The sequence below is a fragment of the Sarcophilus harrisii genome, chromosome 1 (assembly GCF_902635505.1).
Source record: "Sarcophilus harrisii chromosome 1, mSarHar1.11, whole genome shotgun sequence".
Lineage (NCBI taxonomy): Eukaryota > Metazoa > Chordata > Mammalia > Dasyuromorphia > Dasyuridae > Sarcophilus > Sarcophilus harrisii.
This window is the reverse complement of record NC_045426.1, coordinates 86,937,652-86,963,212: the sequence shown is the minus strand read 5'-3', so window position 1 is coordinate 86,963,212 and position 25,561 is coordinate 86,937,652. Positions and strand designations below refer to the sequence as shown.

General features: G+C 45.6%; 1 protein-coding gene across 1 annotated transcript; it reads left to right on the top strand.

Moving 5' to 3' along the window:
• The first annotated feature begins 5,111 nt into the window (after positions 1 to 5,111).
• Positions 5,112 to 25,561, top strand: HHATL (hedgehog acyltransferase like). Its single transcript, XM_031959872.1, has 13 exons — positions 5,112 to 5,527; positions 8,935 to 9,093; positions 9,783 to 9,920; positions 11,037 to 11,104; positions 12,567 to 12,680; positions 13,188 to 13,382; positions 13,951 to 14,160; positions 14,316 to 14,487; positions 19,101 to 19,245; positions 22,026 to 22,061; positions 22,603 to 22,804; positions 23,940 to 24,081; positions 24,382 to 25,561. Exons 3-13 carry the CDS (start codon positions 9,815 to 9,817, stop codon positions 24,504 to 24,506), a joined length of 1,515 nt encoding a protein of 504 aa, XP_031815732.1. The 5' UTR covers positions 5,112 to 5,527; positions 8,935 to 9,093; positions 9,783 to 9,814; the 3' UTR covers positions 24,507 to 25,561.

Sequence of the window (25,561 nt, the reverse complement as noted above, 5' to 3'; positions counted from 1 at the left end):
ACTCGGCATCAGTTCATTAAAGTATAGGTTTTTCTGAAATCATCTTGCTCATCCATTCTTATAGCACAATAGTATCCAATACATTTTTATACTACAATTTATTCAGCCATTCCCCAATTGATGGGTGCCCAAACATTCTAAGTTATTTAATCAAGTCAGATTTCCTCAGAATAAGTTCAGCCCATGACTTGCCTTTTCCAGTGTGGGAACCCCACATTGTAGGCTAAATTCCTGATAGTCCCAGAAGAGAATAGCAATTGGTCCCCCCCCAGATGCTCCTTGCAGGTTTGAGACTGACCTATCTGGATACACCAGATTGTGGTCATTGAGCCATTCTACAATGGGCTCCTCCTCTATTAGTCTAATCAGTTAGGCAGACTCCTAATTACCAGTGAACTTTTAGGATTCTATCCCAATCACCAAGTAATCACTCAGCTAACTACATATCCTCACCCTCTCCACCAAAAGTAGGGAGCTATCACCTTAACACTTCCAAGAGCAACCCATGAATCCTAGAAATGCCCAGATCATTATTACGTAGTTTAGGAAGGCAGGGGTGGAATAAAAAATGATTTTTTGTTCAGTTGAACAAAAAAACCATTTGTTCAGTTGTATCCAACTCTTCATGACCCAAAGACCTTCCTGTCTGTGGGGTTCTCTTGGCAAAAATACTGGAGTAGTTTGCCATTTCCCTCTCCAGTGGATTAAAGCAAACAGGATTAAGTACCTTGCTAGTAAATGTCTAAGGCTGGGTTTGAACTCAAGTCCTCTTGACTCCAGGCCCAGTGCTCTATCCACTGGGCTTACCTAGCTATTTCTATAATTTGCCCTTTATAGTTATAATGATACCTCCAGATTTTGGAGAAGTTTGAGGTTTACAAAGCACTTCCATTCCTACAATCTCATGAGTTAAGTAGTGCAACTATCATTAGCCCCATCTTACAGATGAGAAAACTTAAGGCTCAATTTGAGTGGCTTACTCAGGGTTACCATGCCTCATAGGATCACAGTATAGATGACTTAGTCCAATTATTTTACAAGAGAAGCAGGAACAAGGGGAAGATTTCCTCTGACATGTAGAAAATAGAGCTGGACCCACACCCAGTGTTCATTCTACTATCCAGGCTGTCTCTCCACCAATTCCATTGTCATGGAGTCCTATAGGTACAAGGTTCAGGGTGGAGAAGAGAGGTATGGTTCCTCCTTCCTGCTTTTTTCTCATCCCAGAGGCTAAAGCGTTTTATTCTCTCATCCCTTTCCTTCCCTCCTTCCATCTCTTCATTTTCTTAAGTCTTTGAGATTAAGCTGGAGGCCCCTCTCTTTCCTTCTCGTACTGCCATTGTGCTGCTACAGTGAAGTAGCAGGGAAGGGGATGATAGATTTAAGGTACCACAGGACATGCTGGGCCCCATCAATGCCAAAGTAAGAGCCACAATGAGACTGAATATATCTTCTAGTGCAAAGGAATTATTGGTCAACAAGGTGTAATTCTCACACCTAGGAGTCTTGAGACTATAATCCAATCAAACCCTGTTTGTTCTACTGGGTCTCATCTTTTCTCTCCGCTCCCAGTACTATGTGCATGATACATCTACCCACCTGGACTATTGCAATAGCATCTGGACTTCTCTTAACCTTGGGCACATAGTTTATCCCTCCATCCTATACAGTTGTTTTCTAGACCATCTCCCTTTCCTCTCCTTCCCTTAATGAATCTCTACTCAACCTAAATATCACCTCCAGGAAACCCTCCTGTTGGTAATGACCTTCCCCTTGGAACCTCCCCTTACCTCTTCATACCTCTTGAATGTACTTCCCATATTAGTTGAATATTAAAGTTACCTTTTTGTGTCATACCCATACAAAACTCTCAAGTCCATAAGAGAAGGGCTATATGTGCAATCTAAATTTCATGTGTTTCTCAGTCCTAAGCATAGTGCTATCCACCCAATAAGCACTTAATGAATGCTTGTTAAATTAATAATGTGTAATTTCCAGAAAATATTCCTGGAGATGGGTTTTTCTAAGGCCAGTAACCACTTAATAAATGACTGTGTGTAAATTTCCATAAAATATTCCCAGAGTTGAACTTTTCTAAGGCCAACTTCCCCACTCCATTATATCCAAGTAGATACACCTTAAAAAGCCTAAAAGCTGGAGACATTAACAGAGGCTGACATGACTGATGTCAGGGCACATCAAGGCATTGACATCGTGTAAAATAAATGGTCAATTTATGTTCCCAGGTTTACAAATTGGAGCTCAATGATGCAGGAAGTAGGTAATGGGGCCCGGCCTCTATGGAGTTTACAGTGTTCTGCCAAATCTTAATTAACAGGATTGCAGGATCTCTGTAAGAGGTTATGGAAGGAATCAGGGACAAGAAGAGGAAGGGAATTAGTGAAAAACTGGTGAATGAGAGAATGGCTCTGCACCCCAAGAATTTTTGTCAGCACCTGTGTTAGGACATGTGTCTGCCAGCTGAGGACCCAGAAGAAACTGGGATGAAGGCCTTGAAGTTAGTTTCCCATCTCCTCCCCACCAAGATTCAGTTCCATTCCTCATTAATCAATGTTACTGGGAATCTACTGTTTACAAAGCATCACACTGAGCATTATTGGAGGAAAGCTAAAAGAAATTTCATGAAAGGATCTTTCTCTCCTATTCTGCTACTATGTCCCCTCTCTCTCAGGTTGTTTATCAAAACAGAATGTAAGCTCCTTGAGGGCAGGAGTTGTTTTTTGTATTATATTCCCTAATACCTGGCATATAGTAGTCAATACATGCTTTTGTATTGATCTCTCTGTCCTAAATCAATCTCTTTCACTGTCTCTGCCTCTGCTTGTGTCTGTGTGTCTCTCTGTATCCATCTCTTTTGTCTCTGTGTCTGTCTCTGTTTCTCTTCATCTGCAAAGTGAAAGAAATAAGATTCAAAAACCTCTAAGGCCTCTTCAAAAACCCTTTAAGATCTGGATAGGTTTGGGGTTCTAAGGGGTCTTAGAGATTGTTGAGTCTTAAGGTCTCCTCCTTACTTTGGCAGATTATGAAATTGAGTCACAGGAAGACCAAGTGATTTGCCCAGTAAATATCTCAGGTGGGCTTCAAACCCATCTCCTTCAAATTCAAGCACTCTATATCATCTTTACAGAGAGAGACATAGAGACAAGCAGACAGACAGAGAGAGAGAGAGGAGAGGAGAGGGGAGGGGAGGGGAGGGGAGGAGAGGAGAGGAGAGGAGAGGAAAAGTGAGGGGAAGGAAAAGGACAAGATCAGAGAAGAGAGAAAAGAAAAAAAACAGGAAGAGGAGGAGAGAAGAGAAAGAAGAAAGGAAGGATCTATAGATCTGCTAGTCTTCAGAGACATACCTATGAGCATCTGATAGCACTGGACAATATATTCAAGGACTTTTGAGGAGGTAGGAAGTTGGATGTCCCTGTGTTAAATGATCCTGCCCTCCTGGGATCTTGTATCTGAATCTGAAGCTTTTCTGTCCCCTCTCTTTTCATCTAGTTGTTGCTGTCACATAGAACCTTGGAACCTCAGATCTGGAAGAGCCCTCAGTATACAAGGTATAATTGAGGCAGAATCTCTTGTAAAACATCCCCAACACATATGTGCTCATTCAGCCTTCATGTGAACACCTCTAGGGAGAGAGGAATTACTTTGCCTCTGTCAGGGCAATTAATTCCCTTTGCGTCAGCCCTTAAGAAGTCAGTCTTCATAGTCAAGGATGCCTGCCTTCCTGTAATTTCCATCCCCTGGTCCTGGTTTGCAAGACCAGATGATCTCAGAGCTAATTTTAGAGGTCAAGAGCTACTTCCTAATTTTTCAGGGAAGGACTTTGCTCCATTTACAAAGTAGCAACTAGCAGTACCATGGATGCTCTGAACCTGCTGTTTTCCCCACTTAATTCTGGTCATATAAATAAACTTAATCCCTTCAGGTCCTAAAATCTAACCACTATCTCTCTCTCCTACACCTATCCAGGTCTTCTCTAGAGTAGCATTCTTAGTATTCCCAACAAACCTCTGGTACCATGCTCCTGTACCAACACCCTGCCTCCCCTCACCTGCCTAGACCTCAAAGTATGGGTGTGACTTTATAGACATGCTAATCACCTCCATCCCTTCCCCGAATCTTTCCTGAATGGAGTAGAAGAATGCCAAGGACTCTTTTACCCAGTTTATAAATATTGAAACTGCAAGCGCAGAGAAAGGAAATTACCTGTCCAGTGTAACAAGTTCAAAGCCGGGTTCTTTGATACCAAATCCAGAATGTTTTCTATGATATTATTTGATCTATTTGAACCACTTAGGCCCAAGTAGTGATTCCTGATCCTCAGCTAATTAGTATTAAAACAGAGGTTGAGAAGTGTAATAAATTCCCCCCCACCCAGGAAAGCTTAATCTAATCTTAGGGACACCCAGAAGAAGTAGAAGAAAGCCATACACGATGAACAATTCACCTTGAAGAAGGGAGTTAAGGTCAAGGCAATAGAGCACAAGGTCCTCTGGCCTGGGAGACCATAGGTGACAGTCCAAGAACAAACTCTGCAAGAGTTTGTAAACTTGGACATTTTCCCTTGTCCTCTCTAAAATAACAAAATGAAGGGGTATGGATGGTCCCTATGGTCTGTTTCAGAACATTTTGAGATTGCACAGTGACGTTGGTCCTAGAAGGCTTCCTGGAGGCTGAAGCACAGGAAGGAGAGGCCATTTCAGGTCACAGTCCTTGGATTGCCTGACCCCTTTATCAGGGCAGGTATTGGGGGTTGAAAAGAGAGGAAAGAGGGGAAGCTGGGCACTGGCCAATGGCATGGATATATTGAACCCCTAGCTGCGAGCCAGAGGAGCCAAATTTGGTTCTCTAGTCTGTTACATTTTACTTACCTGTGTGTAAGTCACCACTTGGGTTCTCTGGGAAATAAAAGGTTTAGGTTCCATGATCTTGGTCCCTTTCCAATTCTAAATCCCAGGCTATCATTCCACTGAAATATTCCCTCTCAGATCGGCAGTCTCCTCACTGCTGCCCCTGCCCATATACCCCCACTCCCTGAGAAATCCCCGAGGCTCTGCCCCGGCCTCTCCTGCAGCCTGGCTGTGACTGGCAGCTTCCTAACCAACCCCCTCTCTGCAGAGCTGAGCTGGGTGAACACCAGTTCTCTGCAGCCCGGGCTCCACTCACAGCTCAGCTCAGCCTCCTCTTTGGGCTGGGAGGGAGGGGGAGACCCAGGGGCCAGACACACCCCTTGCCTAGGGCCCCCAGAGCCCAGCCGGACCCACTGCTGGACAGACAGACACAGTCAGCCTTAGTGTCAACGTACCCCCCTCCCAGGGGCTCGGTCCAGCTTTGCCGGCCCCACAGCTGGACAGAGGGACAGAGGAACAGACGGACAGCCAGGTGCCAACTCTGCCCCATCCCCTGGGCTCAGCACTGCCTGCTCCCCTCCCTTCCCCTCACCCCACTTGTGGCTCCCCTGGGACGCTCTCCAGGGACAGTGCCAAGGGGGCACCAACAGTTTCTCAAGGTCAGTGCCAAGCCAATGCATGCCCTTGCCAGACTAGAAGCGCTTCTTATTCCTTGGGTGTCAGGGCCCCGCGGGCTGGGAGGGGGACTCAGGAGAAATAAACTAGGAACCCCCAGTACCTACCCCCCTCCCCCACCCCCCAATGCTTTCTCTCAGGGCCAAATCTGGGGCAGAAGTAGCGGGATGAGAGGCTGCCAGGACAGAGGCATTGGGGCAGGGATAGGGGAAGGTCAGCAAAGTGCTAGGGCTGGGGCCCGGGTCCCCAGGAAGGAGCATCCACATACCCCTTTCTCCAGTCTCACTTCAGTCCCTAGAATCATTCTGGATGGGGGCAGAGCAGTGGGGCAGGGGGCATTCCCAACTGGGGCCCCTCCACATACACATGCACCTACTTCCCAAGACCCTTGCAGGAATGCCGAGGCTGCCCGGGCCTTGGGAAGCTAAAATTGGAAAGGGACGTGTGGGAGGCAGCTGACAAAGCTATTTCTCTCGCCTTGCCTTACTTCTCAGTTCCAATTTCAGTCACTTACTACATTAGCACGTTCCCCCAGAGGCCCTCGGACCTCCTATGGTCAATGGGAAGGCATCTCCTGGAGGGGAGGGGCCGTAGGGCTTGGGAGCTGAAGGAGACCTTAGTGATCACCCCATTCAACACATTCATTTTCAAATGAGGAAACCCCCAAATGAGAATAGTGACAAGGTCACGAAGCTAGCAAGAGGCAGAGGTAGGGTTCAAACTCAAGTCTCCAAACTCTTTGAGTCCAGCAGCCTTCCCACCTTGCAGGGAGTCCCCAAAGTCTCGGTGCAGGTTTAAGCTATGACTGCACCCCCATGACGGTGGTGGGAGAGCCGGCCGAGGATCCGAGGAGCTGGGAACTCCGGCTCTGACTTGCTGTGTGATTGAGAAAGTCCTTCTGGACTCCAATCTCTTCCTCTGTAAAATGGGGTGATAGACATATCCCTAATGGGTTTTTCTAAATAAAACATGAAGTAGAAACAGTATAATGGTGAGTGGGAGTGGAGGGTTGTGGGAAGAGAGGGCTGTGGAAACCTGGTTCTGTCGGAGCAGATCAGTCTCATAACTACCTAAACAACCACGTAGAGGAGGAAGTATGTGTATGTTTGTGTCCATTTTACAGATGAGAAAACAGAGAGAAGGAAGTGACTTTTCCAAGGTCATGCAGTAAGTAAAGAGCAGAGTTGAGATTTAAACCCATGTCCTCCCGCCTTAGAATTCAATGTTTCTTCTACTAGCAAAGGGCAGGGACTTTGTCATTGTGGCTAGAGCCACACGCTTCTCACCACTGATCTCACCCTGCAAGAGACAGACTGCTTGGAAGTGTTCTCGCTGGTTACTACAGAACTCTACCCAGGGAAGGCAAGCATGGCTCAGCAGTCTCAGGAGCCTCGCCTCTGACCTTTCCAGAGTCCCTGTTCTGGAAAAGCCCTGTCAGGGACCCACTTGGAGTCACGGTGGAACTGGCCTCTGTCCCCAATGAAGCAGCTGGGTCCCAAGGAGCATAAGGAAGCTGGGGGGAGAAAGAAGGGAGGGAAGTGGTATAGAGGGAGACAAACGGGAAAGGCAGACAGGGAGGAGGAGAAAGAGAGGTAAGGAAGGCTGGTTGGGAGGGAGGAGGAAAAAGGGAAAAAGAAAGACAAATGGGAAGAGAGAGAGAAAGAGGGGCAGAAGGAGAAAGGGAGGGAGGGAGAGAAGGAAGGAGGGAGAGATCAGAAAGAAAAGACTTAGAGGGAGAGGGAAAGCGAAAGGAAGATATAAAAAGAGGGAAGCAAAGAAGAAAGAGAAGAGAGGGAAAACAGATAAAAGGGAAGGTAGAGAAAGAAGGGGAAACTCAAGACTCTCATAATGTACGTTATTGGAAAAGGGCAAACTCCTGTAGGCAGCAATAAGGTGGATGAGAGGAGGGAGCTCTCAGGAAGCCATGTGGAGGGTGGGGACCCCAACAACCCAAACTATCCAATAATCCACAACCACCCCTTTGCACCCCCTGTCAGAATAACAGAGAGATGCAGTATCCTCCACGGAAGAAGCCATCATGAGATTCATTGTTCAAGTCCTAAGCCAACCAGTAATTCAGAGTGACATCCCTCTTCTCAACAAGTCCCTTCCTCCTTATGGGGCCTCAATTTCCCCATGTGTAAAATGAGGCAGACTGGCTAGACTCCAAGGTCCAGTCTCTGTATCAGATGTTTGAAGGAACCTCCTAGAGCTTCTCCTCCGACAGAGCAGGAATTTCCTCAATATCCCCAGCAAGGGGTCTTTTAGCTTTTGACTAAAGACCTCCAGGGATGGGGAACTCATCCCCTCTAGAAGCAACCCATTCCAGCTCTAATTAAGAAACATTTTTCCATGCATAATCCATGGATTATGCTTTGTGAGTGGGGATCAGGGAGGAGGATAGAGATTCAGTGAAAGATAGGGTGGAGGCAGATTAAGTGAGGTGATGGGAGCTAAGTGAGGGAACTACAAAGTAAGGGAAGGGGGCTCTTTGTTTGGGGGGGGGGTGAACATTCACTGAGGAGATAGGTGCAAAGTGTAGATGGGGGCTCATGAAATGGGAGTTCAGGATGGGGGCTCGATGATGGCTGAGGAGGAGGGGAGGGCTTTGGGCTCAGAGAGGGGATGGAGACTCAGTAAGAAGGCAGGAAGTATGGTACAGGTGGTGGTACAGGGGAAAGAGCTCGAGCTTGTCTTGGGATCCCAGCTCTACCACTTATTTCTGGATTCTTTTGTAGGTCTTTTCCCCATCTGATGCCTCAGTTTCCCCATAGGGGAAAATAAGACGGTTGGACTAGATGATTCTTCCCAGCTCTAAAACATATGATTCTATGACCCTCCTCCCAACCTGGAGTCCCAATGTATGGTCAGAATTTGTACCCCAATTGCCCCTGTAGCCCAAGAGCAAAGTGGGGTACTTCCGCATGCCCAAGAATAGATGGCTGCTTGGAGAACCTGAGATTGAAGACCCTTGTGGGACAGGGACCCCTCTTTTGGGGGAGAAGAGAGAGTCATTTAACCTCTCAAGTCTGTTCTCTCATCTATAAATGAGTATATTGCTATAGTAACATATATTAATATATCATCCTGTGATATAGTGAAAAGGTGACTTGGATTTGAATCCTAGGGTGATGACTTATTAACTGGGTGACCCTAAGTTCCCTGCCAGACCTTTCTAGATGTCGGGTTCCTCATCTGTGAAGTGAGGGGGGCAGGGTCAGATGGCATCTAAGGGCCCTCTGGGAGGGCTCAGCCCCGAGATGTGGATGGGAAAGGAAAGGGCCCGTGTTCAGCGTGTCCAGCCCGGGAGCAGGACGGCCCTGGCAGAGGAGGCCCCTGAGGAGGAGGCAGGGAGATAAGCTGGCCTTCCTCCACCTCCCTCCCTCTGCAGGAACCTGAGCCCTGGCCCGTGGTGGCAGAGCCAGGGCAGTAATAGGAGCAGGCTGGCCCAGGAACCAAGCTCCTGAAAGGGAGGCAGCAGGAGGGACCAGGCCTCACGCAACCCTTCAAGCCCACTCTAAGGCTCCTGGGAGACCCTGACCTCAGCCAGGTAAGGCCCCTGTCCCCTGTGCCATGCAAGCTCCCTGGGAGATGGGAGACGTTCTGGGGATAAAAGGTGGGGAGAGGGGTGGAAGGCTTGAGGAGAATGGCTCCCATGGATTATGCATGTTTAGGAGCTCAAGGGTGCAAGCCACAGCCCCCGAGCGGCCATCTGGAGACCTGGATTCTTGGCCCGGCCTTGCACCTCACTCACTGCGGCCACTTGAGCCCTCTCTGAGCCTTAGTTTTCCTAACTGTAAAAGAGTCAGCTAGAGCTGCCCTGCCTCCTCCATAGGTTACTATATAAGCCCAATATGAATCCAAGGACATTTTCAAAAGGAAGGTGGCTTAAAAAAAATAGTAAGTGAAGAATTCACATTAATATTCTTTGAGTGAGACCTACTCCATGCAAGAACTATTATTCTTTCTACCTCCTCAGTCTGGAGGATCCCAGAAGGGCAGGGCTGGGTCTTGCCTTTGCAGGGGGGAATGAGTTTGCTTGGGTTCAGGGGCTATGATTCCCAGCCTCAAACCAGGAATTTCATCTTGCTCCCAGGAGTCCCAGGGTAGAACATCGAGTATCCCTAAGGGAGGCAGATAGACTGAAAAGGGCGGGGCACCACAGGGACCCCATTGGTGCTAAGTTGCTTGGGCTCTAGGACAAATGAGCAGCTAACCTGGTCAGGTTCTCTCCTCCAGCTCCAGGGCCCCACTGGTCCCCTTCCTTGAGGATGGGCATCAAGACTTCCCTGCCCCCTCCTGAGCTGGCCATCTATGCCCTGGTTCTTGTGGGTGCCCTGGGCTACGCTGGCAATGGGCTCTTTGAGGCATCTCGAGGTAAGCCCCTCTATAGAAAAAAAGGATTCTTTGTCATTTTTGGGGGGTTGGAGGGGAGGGAGACTTGGAGTCAGGAAGACTGAATTCAAATCCAGTTCCATACACTTAATACCTGTGTGATCCTGGGCAAGTCATTTGGTTTCTGTCTGCCTCAGTTTCCTCACCTGTAAAATAAACATAACGATAGCATCTGCTTTCCAGGGTTGTTATGAGAATCAAATAAGATGATAATTGTAAACCGTTTAGCACAATGCCTGTGCTATTGCTGTTGTTTAGTCATTTCTGTCATGTTCAACTCTTTGTGACACCATTAGGGTTTTTCTTGGCAAAAGATACTGGAGGGCTTTGCCATCCGCTTCTCCAGCTCATTTTGCAGATGAGAAAACTGAGGCAAACTAGGTGAACCGATGTGCCCAGGGTCCACCAGTAAATGTCTAAGGTCAGATTTAAACTCACAAAGATGAGTTTTTCTGACCCCAGACCTGCTGTCCTAACCACTGCACCACCTTGTAGATGTACATAAATCTTAGCCCTCATCATTACACTACTTAGAGACTGATACGTAGACACTGAACAGCATACATATATGCCCAAATGCATAGATTGCTTTCAGAGGTGGTGAGCTCCCCATCCCCTCAAAGCAAAGACCAGAGGATCACGTCAGAGACAGTGAAGGTGACATAGAGAGGTTTCCTATTCAGGGATAAGTTGGATGAAAAAGGACCTTCTATAATATGCACAGATGTAGATATCTGGGGAGGGGTCCAGGGTTGTGAATCGATCAGCAGATGCTCTGTTTCTCACAGTCCTAGAGAAATTAAATGACCGCCTAAGGTCACACAGCCAGCATGTGTCAGTGACCCCAGGAGGATGACTGTGGACGCTGTCGCTTCATAGAAATAGGCAAAGATGGACAGAAGGCAAACCCATAGATGTAGAGGTGCAGACTTATACAAACACACACACACACAGCATTTATAGGGACGCCTTCCACCTTTCCCCCTCCCCCCCTGAAAGGGCTCCACCTTTGCCCTCAGAGAAAGCAATGATGGGACCCCACGAACCTCCCTCCAACTTCAGCAAGGGAATGACAGTGTTTTCTACAACTCTTTTCAGATAACATGAACAGGAAGGCGTTCAGAGAGTCGGTGAAGCCGGGTTGGCATTACATTGGACGAAAGATGGTGGGTACCCACTTCCCATCTTTCTTTCCCAGGGGCCAACAGGACTTCCTCTTTCCCAGGGCAGGAATTAAGCCCCCTGCCTTCTCACCCTATCTACTGTTCCTTCTGACTCCTGACCCCTGGGCCTCTGAGCCTCCCCTTCATCCTGTTTCTATGGTACAGCTGCCTCTTTACACCCCTTCCCTTTCCCAGAGCAACCACATTCCCAACTGAAACTGATCCCTCCTAAGTTCCTTGTCCTTAGTGTCCCTTCTATCCACCAACCAAACCCCCAGGCTAGTGTGTCCTGTTAGACCTTTTTTTAAGAGCATCTGGATTTTAATGGAAGTTATAGAATCCTAGAAGTTGGGGCCAGAAAAAACAATAAAGATTCTCTGATCCAAACTCTTCATTTTATAAGTGAAGAAATGAAGGCTCAGAGAGATGTACTGACTCATCACAAGTCTCCCAGCCATCAAGTGTCAGAGCTGAGATAACCTGATCTCAGTGGCTCCCCAACCTTTTTGAGTGCAAAGAAGGTGTTTTAACTTTAATCTCTCTGAGTACCCACTTTTCACCGCCTGGGATGGTGGTTGAACTGCTAATAATCTGCTGATTAACAAAACGTAGCTATAGATTCAGGAATATTTTGAAATTAATTAATAGGCTATTAATCACAGTAACATCTATATGTACATGAAAATACTACCGTATGAGACATAGTTACCCTCTGGATCTATCCATTCATTTATTGCACTCACTCATTTGTATATTCTGTCAGTGAGTGAACCTTAGTTTGCATGTGGATTTATGAACCCTTTGTAATAGATCACACAACTGCCAGAAACCCCCATTTGTACCCTGAGAACCAATACATGAATGAGCCACTGGATCTACAAGCATATATTTCGCCCTCATTGTGTACCAGGTTCTGTGCTAAGAGCCAAAGTAGTGATGATGGAATCCCAAGCTTAGGGGGAAATGTTTGGGAGCAGGGCAAGTGAGAAAATTTCCTGGTCGCCACCCATAGGTGACCCTACTTGTTAAAGCAACCTTACACTGAATCTTTTTTGCCCAGCCAGTGCTGAATATCTACCCAACAAGAAAGGAAGCAAATGCCATACTGTTCAAAAGAAGAAGGAAAAAAACCCAGATAACTGCATTTCATATGCAGGGGATTCAAGCCCGAGTCCTCTCCAATCTCCAACCCAAAGTGAGAGCCCTGGGATCTCTCTCCTTCCTTTTTTGTCATTTCAGTCATGTCCAACTCTTCATGACCCCATTTGGGATTTTCTTGGCAAAGATAATGGAGGGATTCACCATTTCTTTTTCTTCAGTTCATTTTGTAAAAGAAACTAAGGCAGGAGGATTAAATGACTTGACCCTCAGCTAGTAAGTGTCAAGTCTTCCTGACTCCAGGCCCACATTCGATCCCCTATGGCACCACTTGGACCCTCTGTTCAGTCTTCTTTCCCTCCGCCAGGATGTAGCCGATTTCGAGTGGGTGATGTGGTTCACCTCCTTCCGTAACATCATCATCTTTGCCCTCTCGGGTCATGTGCTCTTTGCCAAGATCTGCACCATGATTGCTCCACAGGTGAGTCGGGATCCCCCAGAGGTAAATGTCAGCTTGTTCAGTCCTTGCTTGTCCTATATATGTCCCCCCTTATGGCCTCACATGCTTGTGGCTCTGGCAGAAAGTCTTTACCCAAATCTAGAATCAATGAATTCTAGACTCCTTGAGGGTTGGGACTATTTTGTCTTTATTTTTGCATCTCCTCAGTGCCTACTATTGTGTCTAGCTTACAACAAGTGTTTAATGAATAATTTGACTTGAACAGAATGTCAGAGCTGGGAGGGACTTTAGATCATACAGTGTCAAAACTGAATGATGCCTCAGAGATCGTACAATATATATTCATTTTCAGGTGTGGAAACTTAGGCTCAGGAAGGAGAATGACTTATCTAATGTCACATAGAACATTTTCCTAGAAAGGTGGGACTCAGGTCTCCTGACTCCCAACAGAGAGCTAGCCCAGTTCCCTCATGACACCTCTGTGTCCTTCACTGAGTCTACTCTCCTGTCCTTCTTTTTCTTCCTCAGTTCCGCTCATGGATGTATGCAGTGTATGGATCTCTAGCTGTGCTGGGGACCATGGGCCCCTCCTACATGATGCTCCTGTTAGCCCATTGCATAGGTCTCTACACGGTTTCCCTGCTCAAGCAGCAGTGGCTCTGCTTTATCCTGGGTCTCGCCAGTCTGGCCTCTTTCAAGCTGGAGCCAGTCAATTCATGGCAGGTGCGTTGGAGATGGGGGCAAGATTGAGGAGGGAAGGAGAAAAGACAGGCCATGGTTACTCAAGGAAGAGTCCCAGGCCTTAGTGCTGGAAGGGAATGCAGACATATACTAGTCCAATCTTTTCATTTTACAAAGGAGAAAACCGAGTCCCAGATTCTTTTATCTTTTAGCTGTCTATCTATCTATCTATATCTATCTATCTATATATATTTATATCTATATCTTTCTATTCATCTATCTGTCTATTCATCTATCTCTCCATCTATCTATCCATCTATCTATCTATCTATCTATCCATCTATCTGTCTATTCATCTATCTATCTATCTATCTATCTGTCTGTCTGTCTGTCTTTCTATCCATCTATCTATCTATCTCTATGTCTATCTATCTGTATACAGTTCCAAGAACTATGCTAACCACTACAAATTTGGTTTGGTTGGTGAGATGATACATGGGCTGGGATGATCAGAATGAGCTTCCTGCAGATGGTGGAAGCATGTGGGCTGGGGAGGGGGAAGATGCCAAGATGCCGCCAGTGAGTGCGGTTACTGTTCTTTCTCATCCAGAGCGGGTTTGTAACGGGCACTTTTGATCTTCAAGATGTGCTGTTTTACGGGGGCAGCGGCTTCACGATTTTCCGATGCATGAGCTTTGCCCTGGAGAACTGTGCTCGATCAGAAGGCAATTACTCCTTCCTGGACCTGCTCAAATACAACTTCTATCTCCCCTTCTTCTTCTTTGGACCCATCATGACCTTTGACAAGTTCCATGCTCAGGTAAGGAATCCAGGGAGGATGAGCTCCCTTGAGGGCAGGGCTGCATCCCACACACCCAATGTAAACTGAGGGTGGGGTCTCCCTAAGGGCAGGACTGTGACTCTAGTAGAGCAAGACCAGAGCCAGGTAAGCATCTCCTCCTCCCCCACCCCCAGGTGAGCCAGCTGGAACCTGTTCGAAGGGACTGGGAAATGTGGCAGATCCGTACCCAGGCAGGACTCAGCCTGGTCTCCATTGTGGCTGTGGACGTGTTCTTTCATTTCTTCTACATCCTTACCATTCCTAATGACCTCAAGTTCACCAATCGGCTCTCAGATTGGGCCTTAGGTGGGTGAGGACTAGATGTGGGATCTGGCAGGGACCAGGGGTCTTTCCCCACTTGCCTGGGACTCCCTCCTCTAGGGCCTATGCTGATTTTCTCAAACAAAAATGGCTTAGAGAAAGTGTTTGAGAATTCTGGAGGACCCTGTATGTAGCAGGCCTCCCACCTCAAGTGACCTGAGGGGTAGGTAGGACATGTCTGTCCTGGAAGAGTAGGCAACATGTCTGTCTTTGTGTTCGTATGTATCTGTGTATATGGCTGTGTTTATATATATCTGTGTACACACATGTGTTTGTGTGAGTCTGTGTTTTATGGGCCCATATATACATTTATGTGTATATATTGGCGTGTTTGCATGGGTTTATTAACATGTGTTTTATGTAGCTGTGTATATATGTTTGCATGTGTCTGTGTCTCTGTGTATGTTTCTTGTGTAATAGTTTATACATATCTGTGTGTACACATACATATTTGTATGAGTGTATTTTATGGGTCCATATGTATGCATTTGTGTGCATATGTTGGCTGTTTATATGTGTCTATGAATATGTATTTTATGTGCCTGTGTATACATGTTTGTATGTGTTTCTGTGTTTGTATGTTTCTTTGTGTATGTGTGTATATGTATCTATGTATAAACCTGTGTGTTTGTGTGAGTCTGTTTTATGGGTTCATATATATACATTTATGAGCATGCATTGGTGTGTTTACATGTGTCTGTGAATATGTATGTTATGTGCCCACGTATATATGTTTGTGTCTGTGGCTCTCTGTGTTTATATGTTTCATGTGTGTGTATGGGAAAGGTGGGCCAGAGAACTGAGGCTCAATCAGAAGTGAGCAAAAGCACTCTTCTAAATTCTTTTAGAGAGGAGGACTAATCAATTCAATTCAAAAACTTATTAAGTGCCCACTTAGCGCTTTCTTCCTCTCTAAATTACTTGGTAATATAATATATATATATATATATATATTTATCTGGATACTTGTATCCTTTCAGTAGAATAGAAGCTCCCTGAGGGCAGAGACTGTTACACTTTTGTGAAAGCCTATGTGGCGCTTAATGGGTACTTGCTGAATATTTCTTGAATTTGAAGAGAATCGAATTGTAAGACTCCATTTAATTATTGGGGATACAAAGATGTAAAACAAGTTCCTGCCCTCAGGAAGCTTACATGCTAATAATACATACATGTATACATACAAATATTTACACAAACATTGATAATGATAATTCAAGGAAGAATATAATGGAAAAGAGAAGACAGACAAACAGATAGAGACAGAAAGAGAAAGACAGAGACAGAGAGAAGCAGAGAGACAGAGACAGAGACAGAGACAGAGAGAGAGGAGAAAGAGAGAGAGGCAGAGAGAGAGAGGAGAGACAGAAAGAGACAGAGACAGAGAGAAGCAGAGAGACAGAGACAGAGAGACAGACAGAGACAGACAGAAGAGAGAGAGAGGGAGAGGGAGAGAGAGAGAGAGAGAGAAAGAGACAGAGAGAGAGACAGAGATAGAGAGAGGAGAGAGAGACAGAGACAGAGAGAGGAGAGAGAGAGGCAAAGAGAGAAGAGACAGAGGAGAGAGAGAGAGAGAGAGATTGGCAGAAAGAGGAGAGAGAATTAGATAAAATTTTCTCAATCAAAATTTGAACAATAGAGATTTCTTTCAGCTGAGTAGGCAGAGGGGGAGTAGTCAAGGAAGGTCTAATGGAGGAAGTGACCCCTGAATTGATCACTGGAAGAAGGGGAGGATTTGAATAGTCAGAGATGAGGAGATGTGTGTCCTAGTTATACAGGATGGTCTGAACCAGTTCACAGAGAGAGCCTGGCAAGGACAGGATAAGATTGGGAAATACTTTCTTGTCTGCTCTGACTAGAAACTCACATGTATGAAGGGGAGAAGTTAGAAGGAGATAAAAATGTAAAGAGAACTGGAGTCAACTGTAAACGGCCCTAAATGCCAGGCAAAGGGTTTGCATTTTTGCCTGTGGACAATGGGGAGCCATGGAAGGTTCCACCAAATCTTAGTCAGCTCCAGTTTGTGTGTCCCATCCATTATTGGGCTGAACAGGGACAGAGGAACAGGGGCCAGCCCTCTCCTTGGGAAGACTAAGTCTGGTGACGAGACAGGGACATCTTGAGAACATATCTGTGAGAAGCCAGAGCAGGACCGCGTTCCCCATGGTCAGCACAAATAAGATTCAGGCCCTAATAGAGTAGACTGGAGAAGGAGCAGGGAGCAGGGAGTGTGCTTCACATAGGTCTTCTGTAATAAGGGAGCAACATGAGCAGCAAATCTCAGAGAATTGCAGACCATCAAATCCTTGAGCCAGTAATGGGCTTGGCTAAATGGGAAGAGTTGTGAAGGGGAGAGAAGACAGACATGGTGGGCTGGGGCCAGACTCTGAAGTGCCTTGAATGCCAGAGTGAGGGGTCTACACATTATCCAAAGCAAGAGTCTAAACCTAAAACCCTGATACAAAGAAATCTTGGAGGGCTGGGTTCAGTTTCTGGCTGTAATTTATTGGGTGACTCTGGGCAATCTCTTCTCCTGTCCAGTGTCAGGTCCAGACCTCAGGGGCAAAGGGAAGCCGTTTTATTTGATTTCTGCAGTCCCTTTTTGCCCAGAAATGCTTCTGTGATTCTATGATTCTCTTGACACAGACGTGGTCTTGCGGACATGGTATAACCTTAATTACCAGGATATGTGTGTGGGGAGGGGAGAGTGAACATAGGGGATCAGAGGCTTCCCCTTCCGAGAAAAAGAAGTTTCTCGGCTTCAGCTGTTACCTGGCCAAAGAGTGGGAAGAAGAGTAATTCAGGTAGACAGGAAAGGAGAGAGGAGGTAGGGATTCTATTCAGGGAGAGGGTCCTGGAGAATCCTGCATCTGAGGGTTCACAGAAAATTCAGAGCATCCCCTCAGGTCCCTTATACCTTCTCATCTTGGGATAACCTCAGCTTCTCAACCATTTCCTCTCCCAACCCCCCTTTCCTCCCAAGCCAGGGATGACGCCATCTCCTCTCTTCTTGCCCAGATAAAATTTTCATCCTTTTTGTCCTCAAACAAAGAGCACCTTTGTGCAACTGTCTCCTCGCTCCCTTGGCCTCTACAGCATCCTCCCACAATAACAACTCCTATTTCTGAGGCGCTTTAGAATGTACAAAGTACTTTGCTCAAAACGGTCCTAGGAAATAAGAAGTATGGGGGACATCACCCCCACTTTACAGAGGAGGAAACTGAGATCAGGAGAGGTAAAAGTATTTTCCAGTGTCAATTGCTATAGGAACAGATATAAGATTGATATAGAATTGATTTTCCAACCAATTGATATAGGAACAGAATTCAAGTCCAGATTTCCTGACTCCAACTCCAAGGGGAAAAAAATAAGCAAAAAAAAAAAAAAGCTCCAAACAACCAAAAAATCAAAAACTGAAATCCCGAGAAGGGCACATGGAAAAATCAGGTGTCCTGACTTTTAGCCCAGGAGTCCAGAACAGAGGAGATAATAATCTCCTGTCATCTTGCCTTGGCAGACATCTTCAGGGGTGCTCTGTCCAAGTTGGGGTTTAGGAAAAATACAAGCTAGAACAAGTCCAGAGTGAGCATGATGGTGAGGGGCCCAGAGACAAAATCATATGAAGAATATCAGAAAGGACTGGGCCTATTTTGCCAGGACAGGAGAAAATTAAGAGGATGTGGAACTTCTCTTTAAGGATTTGAAGGGCTGTAACATGGAAGGTTTATCCTGCTGGATCCTGTCAGGCACCGAGAGAGGCAGGCTGAGCTCCAGATCAGGGGCCAGATCTTAGCAAAATATAGGTATCAGATCAGGGAATAGTAGGTACTTAAGTGAAGTTCCCTTAGTTCATACAAAGAAAGACAGATTTTAGTTTTATAGCCATATAAAGAAAAACTTTCTAACACTCAGAACTGTCTGCAGGGGGAATGGGGTTTTGAGCCCCTATCCCTGGAGAGCTTCAGATGGAGGCCATCTAGCCACTTCTGAGGGTCGCTAACCCTTCTGCAGTAGCTTGTCTGAGATACGTATTACCAAGGAACACTGATTATCCATTCAACTGTCTATCAAACAAATCTGGCTCAAATAACCCCTTCCAACCTCAACTTTTAAGCCTTCCGTGAGCTCAACTTCTGCCTCTTTGAATCAGACCCTAAGACTCTGCAGACAAAGTAACCACTGAGGCCATTTGATGATCATTGTGTTTGACTTCCTCTCAACACAGCTCCAAACTTTCAGTCACTTTAAGATATTCTCTGTATTTTGGACAGAAATGTAAGCAGGAGGGGCAAGGTCCAGCTAGTGCAGGACCCAGTGATGGAGACTGGGGCAGGATAATCAGTCATTCAATCTGCAGGATTAAGAGAGCATTTTGTTTTAAAAAGTTTTAGATTTTCACAGTAGTCCCCTTGGAGAACTGGAACCCCAGGATGGAAATGGGAGTGAGGGTCCCAGGCTCAGGATACAGAAGGCTGGACAAGTCATGAAGGCTCCCTCTTTAGGTTCTATAGAGGGCTGAGGGGGGAGGGTCTGCCTGCATGTTGGGAGGTGGGTGCAGTGACTTCAGAGTGTGTGACCAGGTCCTTGTTGGCTCCCAGCGGGCCTGGCCTACTCCAACCTGGTGTATGACTGGGTGAAGGCAGCCGTGATGTTTGGCGTGGTGAACACTGTGGCCCGGCTGGATCATCTGGACCCACCCCAGACCCCTAAATGTATCACAGCCCTCTATGTCTTTGCGGAAACGTAAGTCTGTTCCCTTCCCACCACCATCACTGCCATGGGGCACTAGAAGCACCCTGTCCTGGCCCCTCAGAACCTCCGTTCCATTCCTCTGCAAGAGCTCCCTAAAAGTCCCCTTCCCCCCTGACTTTTGTTTCCTGAAGGTCCCCTGTTTCTATGAATCTCCAAGATGGGCAAGACCTGAAAGGGCATCTGGTCCAACCTAAATCCAAGCAAGAACTCCTCTATAGAATCGCCTCTGCATAGGCTTACTATCCAGCTTCTGTTTAAAGACCCCTGATGATAATATACCACAGACTACTTAGACCTACCCTTGCCCTGCAGGTCACTCCTAACGCTGATTCTTTAGGGGTTATATATGCAATTTCCCAAATTTCCCTTTTCTCTTCTTCTTCAATGCTGGCACTCATGCTATGTCTGTCTGCAGTAGCTTGTCTGAGATACGTATTGCCAAGGAACATGGATTGTCCATTCAACTGCCTATCAAAGTCTGGACATTAGATCTTGCTCATTCACTTGATCTTGGCAGTGTGGACTATTAGACTTAACTTTATCTGGTGAATGTGAAATCCATTGAACAGGTTCTGGAGCATTCAAAGGCTTGGTGCAGTTGACACAATGTCATCTCAAATAGAAGCATCTGAATGACTTTGGCATCTATAAAAAATTTCTGCATTCTATGTCATCTTTAGAGAATCCTGCATAGAATATACTTTGGTTATAACAAACACTTTTGGCAAGCACCGGTTCTTAATGGGATACTCTAGAATTTTACCAGAAATTGAAACTAATGAGGTTTACTGACCTATAATTAACAGACTCAACTGTCTTTCCTTTTTTGAAAATGAGAACATATTTTTCTTTCTCCGGTCTATGGTAGCGATCTCATTTTCTACCAACTTTCTTTTTAAAATTTTATCTCATCTTTATTGATGCCTTTTTATTTTTACACTCCATTCATTTCTAAACATATTCAATAAGCCATCCTTGTGACAAAGATTTTAAAAGAAAGAGAAAAAGGGCAATTCAGCACAACCAACACATCAAATACTCAGAGTTTTCAAAGACCACTGAGAGTGGCTCATCAATCACACCTTCCAGTTCTTTTCTCCATAGAATGTAGTTTTCTGGGCCCATAATTAAACTCATCAAGATGACCTAGATGATTTCCTACCATCTCCTTACATATCTTGAGGTTTTTTTTTTAACTTCCTATTAGTCATCTTCTATCCTTTTTAGTCCAAAGAGTATTATCCTTAGCAGAGAAAAAAGAAGCAAAATAAGAACCCAGTAGTTCTAGCATCTCTCTTTGATCTTCCTTTTTGCCTCTCAAATGGCTAATAAGCATTTTCTGTTATTCTTAGCATTTTAAGTCATTCTCAGTTGATTATAAGTTTTGGCTTTTTAATCCTTTTCCTTTAAGTCAATAAGGCACATATTGTATTCATTTCTCATTCTCTTCCCTTGCTTCTGTTTTCTATATCTGTCTTTAGTGAAAATATCACACATACATATTTGATACATAATATATAACCACTATCAACAAAAATGTGCAACAAGGTAAAATATTATTCCCCAAAACTTAGCCTTTAACAAAGCATTACTAAATGAATTAACAAACATACAAAAAAATTTTTTTTACTTCCTTATTTATTTTCCTTGAGAGCAAAAGAGCTTGCCTTTCCTTCCCTCTCCTTCCCTCCCTTTGTCTTCTCTTGCCTTCCTTCCCTTTCCCTTTCCTTCATTTTTCCTTTAAATATATAACCAGTGTTCTCATTCTGCTTGTCATTCTGCATTATTTCAACAGTCATTCTATATTTCTTTGTAAGTAAATGTCTTTTTAAAATTGAAGTGGTCATTGAGTGTCCTGCGCATTCAAATAGATTTCTTTGGAGACATTTGTTCTTTGGAACCTTTTCCTCTGGAATTATTTTTCTTCATGTCTTTAGAATTCATTTTTGAGAAATGCCCAACCATCCTGAATTTTAAAAGGATTTTAGTCAATAGGAGTCTACTTATCCTTTCTCTAAATTTTGCTTTCCAAAACTCTAGCCTATATATTAATGAGCACTTCAAGGTTTTCAAAATACTTTATATTATTGATGTAATGCTTATAAAAACCCTGTGAGAAAAGTACTACTGACATTATATCCTCCATTTTTTTTCCAGCTCAGAAAGCTGAGGCTCAGAGAGGTTAAGCGATTCATCCACCGTCATATAGCAAGCAAATATAAGAATCAGGTCTTCAATTTAGGTCTTCCTGACATCAAATCCAACATGTTTCCCACTATTCTCTACTCTTCTCATAGAACTATCAAGTTATGTCTGCTAGTCTCACATATCTCCCTGAAATATTGCTATGCCTTCAGGCTTTCCAAAGATACCCCTTTTGTTCTCAGAGCTCCCTGAGACACCCTTGCGCCCCCTGAGTCTCCTTGAGAAATCCCTATACCCTTAGGACTGCCTGAGATATCCCTGCCCCTTTGGGGCTTCCTGAGACACTCTAGTCTCCCCAGAGTTCATTGAACATCTCTGTCCCCTCAGCACACCTTGAAACACCTCTGCCTCCTGAGATCCCCTTATTGCCTGTCCTAAGAGTCCCTCTAAGATATCCCAATCCCTTCAGAGTATCCTGAGATTCCTCTCTCTCATAAGGGCTCCCCAAGATACCCTTGTGCCCTCAAAGCTCACTGAGGTATAGCTATGTCCCCTTAGGGCTCTCTGAGATATCCATACCTCCCTGGGCTCCTTCCTCCATCACTCATTTTTTCTCCACATCCTAGGCACTTTGACCGTGGGATCAATGACTGGCTGTGCAAGTGAGTTGACTCCTACCCCAGGCATTGTTTGCTGGATGAGGGGAACCCATGAGCAAAAGGGGACAATGTCAGGTTGGGGTGTGGCCAATGCTGGAGGTTTGCTGGTTTTGATTATGTGTATTTGTTACGGGGGATTCTTTTTTCTTTTTTCTATAATGGCTGGGAGCGAGGGAGGTTAAGAGGGAGAGAAAGTCAATTTTCGTTCCTTGACAAATATATAATTAGAATGAATGTAGGAAATGAAGGAAGGAGGAAGAAAACCATTAGATTTAGATAGTTTCCTGAAGCAGGACTTCCCTGGGTGGAATATTCAAAAGCAGCATTTTAGATTCTGGAAACTGGCAACATCTTTGGGACACACTGGACAAGGGTGGGGGGGGGGCAGGCAGGCAGCTGATCAGGGGACCTGTGAACTACCCACCTTCCCAGATTCTTCTGTTGGGGTGACTTACACTCTCCCTCTACTCTCCCAGTCTCCCTTGCAGGGAATCCTGCCCAGGTCCCCTACAGAGTTAACCCTCTCCTCCCCTCTCCCCTGCAGGTATGTCTATGATGCTGTTGGTGGGGAGCACCAATCTGTGGGGCCAGAGCTGGGGGCCTCCCTGGCCACCTTTGCCATCACCACCTTGTGGCTAGGGCCATGTGATATTGTCTACCTGTGGTCTTCCCTGAACTGTTTTGGTCTTAACTTTGAGCTCTGGGTACAGAAGCTTGCTGAGTGGGGACCATTGGCCAGAGCAGAGGTGAGCTGGAATCGGGCGGGGGGGGGGGGGCAGAGACAGAAGAAGAGAGAAGGAATATGGCAGAAAACGTCAAGCAGAGACTGGGGAGCTCCTCACTCCCCACTTTACGTGCTCCCTCCCTCTGGATCCTACCCCCAAGTTACTAAATATTCTACTGAGCAGGGGCTGGGGCTAGAACAGATTACACAGTTCATTTATTTCGTCTAATTGGTGTTCAGTGTGTTGCCCTGAAGGAGCCCTGAGCCAGAAGGCTTAAGACCTGACTTCTAGTCTGTCTTTCACACTGATCTTCTTTATGACCTTGGATGGCAAGTGATTTCCTCCATTTGGTCTCAGTTTCCTCATTTGTAAGAGGAGAGGATCAAACTGGATGGTCTGTGAGATCTAGGAGTCTGTGGTTCTATTACTCATAATCACAATAGCTAATCAATAATATTAGCATTTCTATAACCCTTTAAAGTTTAAAAAGTGCTGAAATATGTTTCAAGTATTATCTCCCGCATTTCACAAAAGAGAAAATTGAGGTTTGTAGAAGGGAATTATCTAAGGACACACATCTAAGAATTGGCCAGCCAGGCTTCCTGCCTGCAAACCCAGTCCTGAAGTGAGACCAGGAGCAGGAAAGGGAAGATTATCCCTGGTCCTATTATCCTAGGCCCTACACTCTGGATAATAAAGAGGGGACTATGTATTTGAGGCCCATGAAGTCTAAAGTTCTATACTTCTCTGACCCTTCTTAACTCTTCCTCCTCTTCTTCTTCCTACCCTCCTCTTCTTCTTCTTCCTTTTCCTTTTCCTCTTCTTCTTCTTCTTCTTCTTCTTCTTCTTCTTCTTCTTCTTCTTCCTCCTCCTCCTTTTCTTTCTCCTCCTCCCCTCCTCTTCTTCTTCCTCTTCCTTATTCTTCTTCTCTTTCTCCTCCTCTTCTTCCTGCCCTCTTCTTCTTCCTCCCTTCCTCTTCCTCTTCTGCCCCTCCTCCTCTTCTTCTTCCTTCTCATTTTCCTCTTCTTCCTCCTCTTTCTCCTCCTCTTCTTTCTCTTTTCCTCTTCTTCCTTTTTTTCTGCCTTCTCCCCTTCTTCTTCTTCCTTTTCCTCCTCTTCCCACCTCATCCTCCCTATGCTTTCCTTGGTCTGGACAGGCCTCAGTGTCGGAGCAGATGTCCCGGAGAGCTCGAGCTCTCTTTGGGGCTGCAAACTTCTGGCTCATCATCGTGTACAACCTCATGTCTCTAAACAGCCTGGAGTTCATGGAGTTAGTGATCAAACGCCTGCTGCTCACAGGTTTGTTTGGGCTGTTGGAGACCCGCAGGGAGCAGAGAAGGGGAGGGCAAAGATGGGAAGCCCAGAGGCTGGCAGACTAAATGACTAAGCATGTGTATGTGTGTACATGTATATGTCTGTACATGTAGTCATGTGTATACACATACATATATGTGCTTTGAGATCATATGTGCATTGAAAAGTCGAGCTTTGTGTCATAGTGGGCTGAGGAGAAGAGAAGTAGAGAAAATCTGTGGCCTTCGCCAGCATGTGGAGGCTAGGTCAGGAAAAAGCACCAACAACCTCATGCTGCTTTCCTAGGATTCCCTCAAAGCACCTTGGTCATCCTGTTTGTCACCTACTGTGGCGTGCAACTCATTAAAGAAAGGGAGAGACTCCAAGCCCTAGAGGAAGAGAAGGAAGCCGCCAAAGAGAAGGCTGCATAGGGAGAAATGGGAGGAAGAAGACAAACACAAGGAGGAGGAGGCAGAAGAGAGGAATCCATACCATCATCATCCCTAGCCTTCCCCAGAGACCCTCCAAGCAGCCTGAGCAGCCCCCTTGCTCCTTGCCCTCCGTCCCCCGACTCCCTGATTTTCAGGCCACAAAGGAGGAAAAGCTTTCAAGACAGAATAAAAATTTTTGCTACAACAACTCGATGGGTCTTCCTTCTCTTCCAAAGGCACCTTGGTATAAGAATCACAGAACCTTGGTATAAGAAGGGCTCTCAAAGGTCAAAGCTCAACTCCTACCTGAACAGGAGAGCCCTCTACATACAATGTCCCCCAGGCTCAGTCAGCATGTCTTCCCTGGGACATGTCCGTGAGGGGGAGTCATGGCTTTCTGAGACAGCCTCTCCCTCTTTGGGATTGCTCCACTTGTCAAGAAACTTTTCCTTGCATCAAGTTTAAATATGCTTCTTTCCCATTCCAATCAGAGCAAATCTACACCCCTCTCACGGCAGAAGTTCTGTATATTTAATCTGTCACCAAGTGTTAAGGGGAGCCCCTCAGGAATCGGGGAATGACAAATACCGTGTGCCGGCAGCTGACAGCTGGTGCATCTGGCCCTAATGGTAACCAGATCCCATTTGGTCAGTGGCAGTCTATGATCAATGCTATATCGATGTATATCTGCCATCCCTAGTTCCATGTCTTCACTGTTCTCAGACCTACCGTACAAGAACCACAACTTTTGTACAATTCAATTCAGCAAACATTTATTAAACCTCCACTGTGTGCCAAACGTGGTGGGGCTAGGCACTGCGAATACAAAGACAAATGAGAATGACCTTGGATTAAATGGCCTCTGAAATGCCCATAGTAAGGGCTTAATAAATGCTTGTTGACTGACTAAAATTCTGCAATTCTGTAGTCTGCTGACCTTGTTGCTGTACATATCTTACATGGCAGGACATTTCTGAAGAGACACATCCAGGATTTAGACCTAGGTCCACTACATCTCTATTTAAAAAAACAACAACATTCTAAATGTTTTTTCA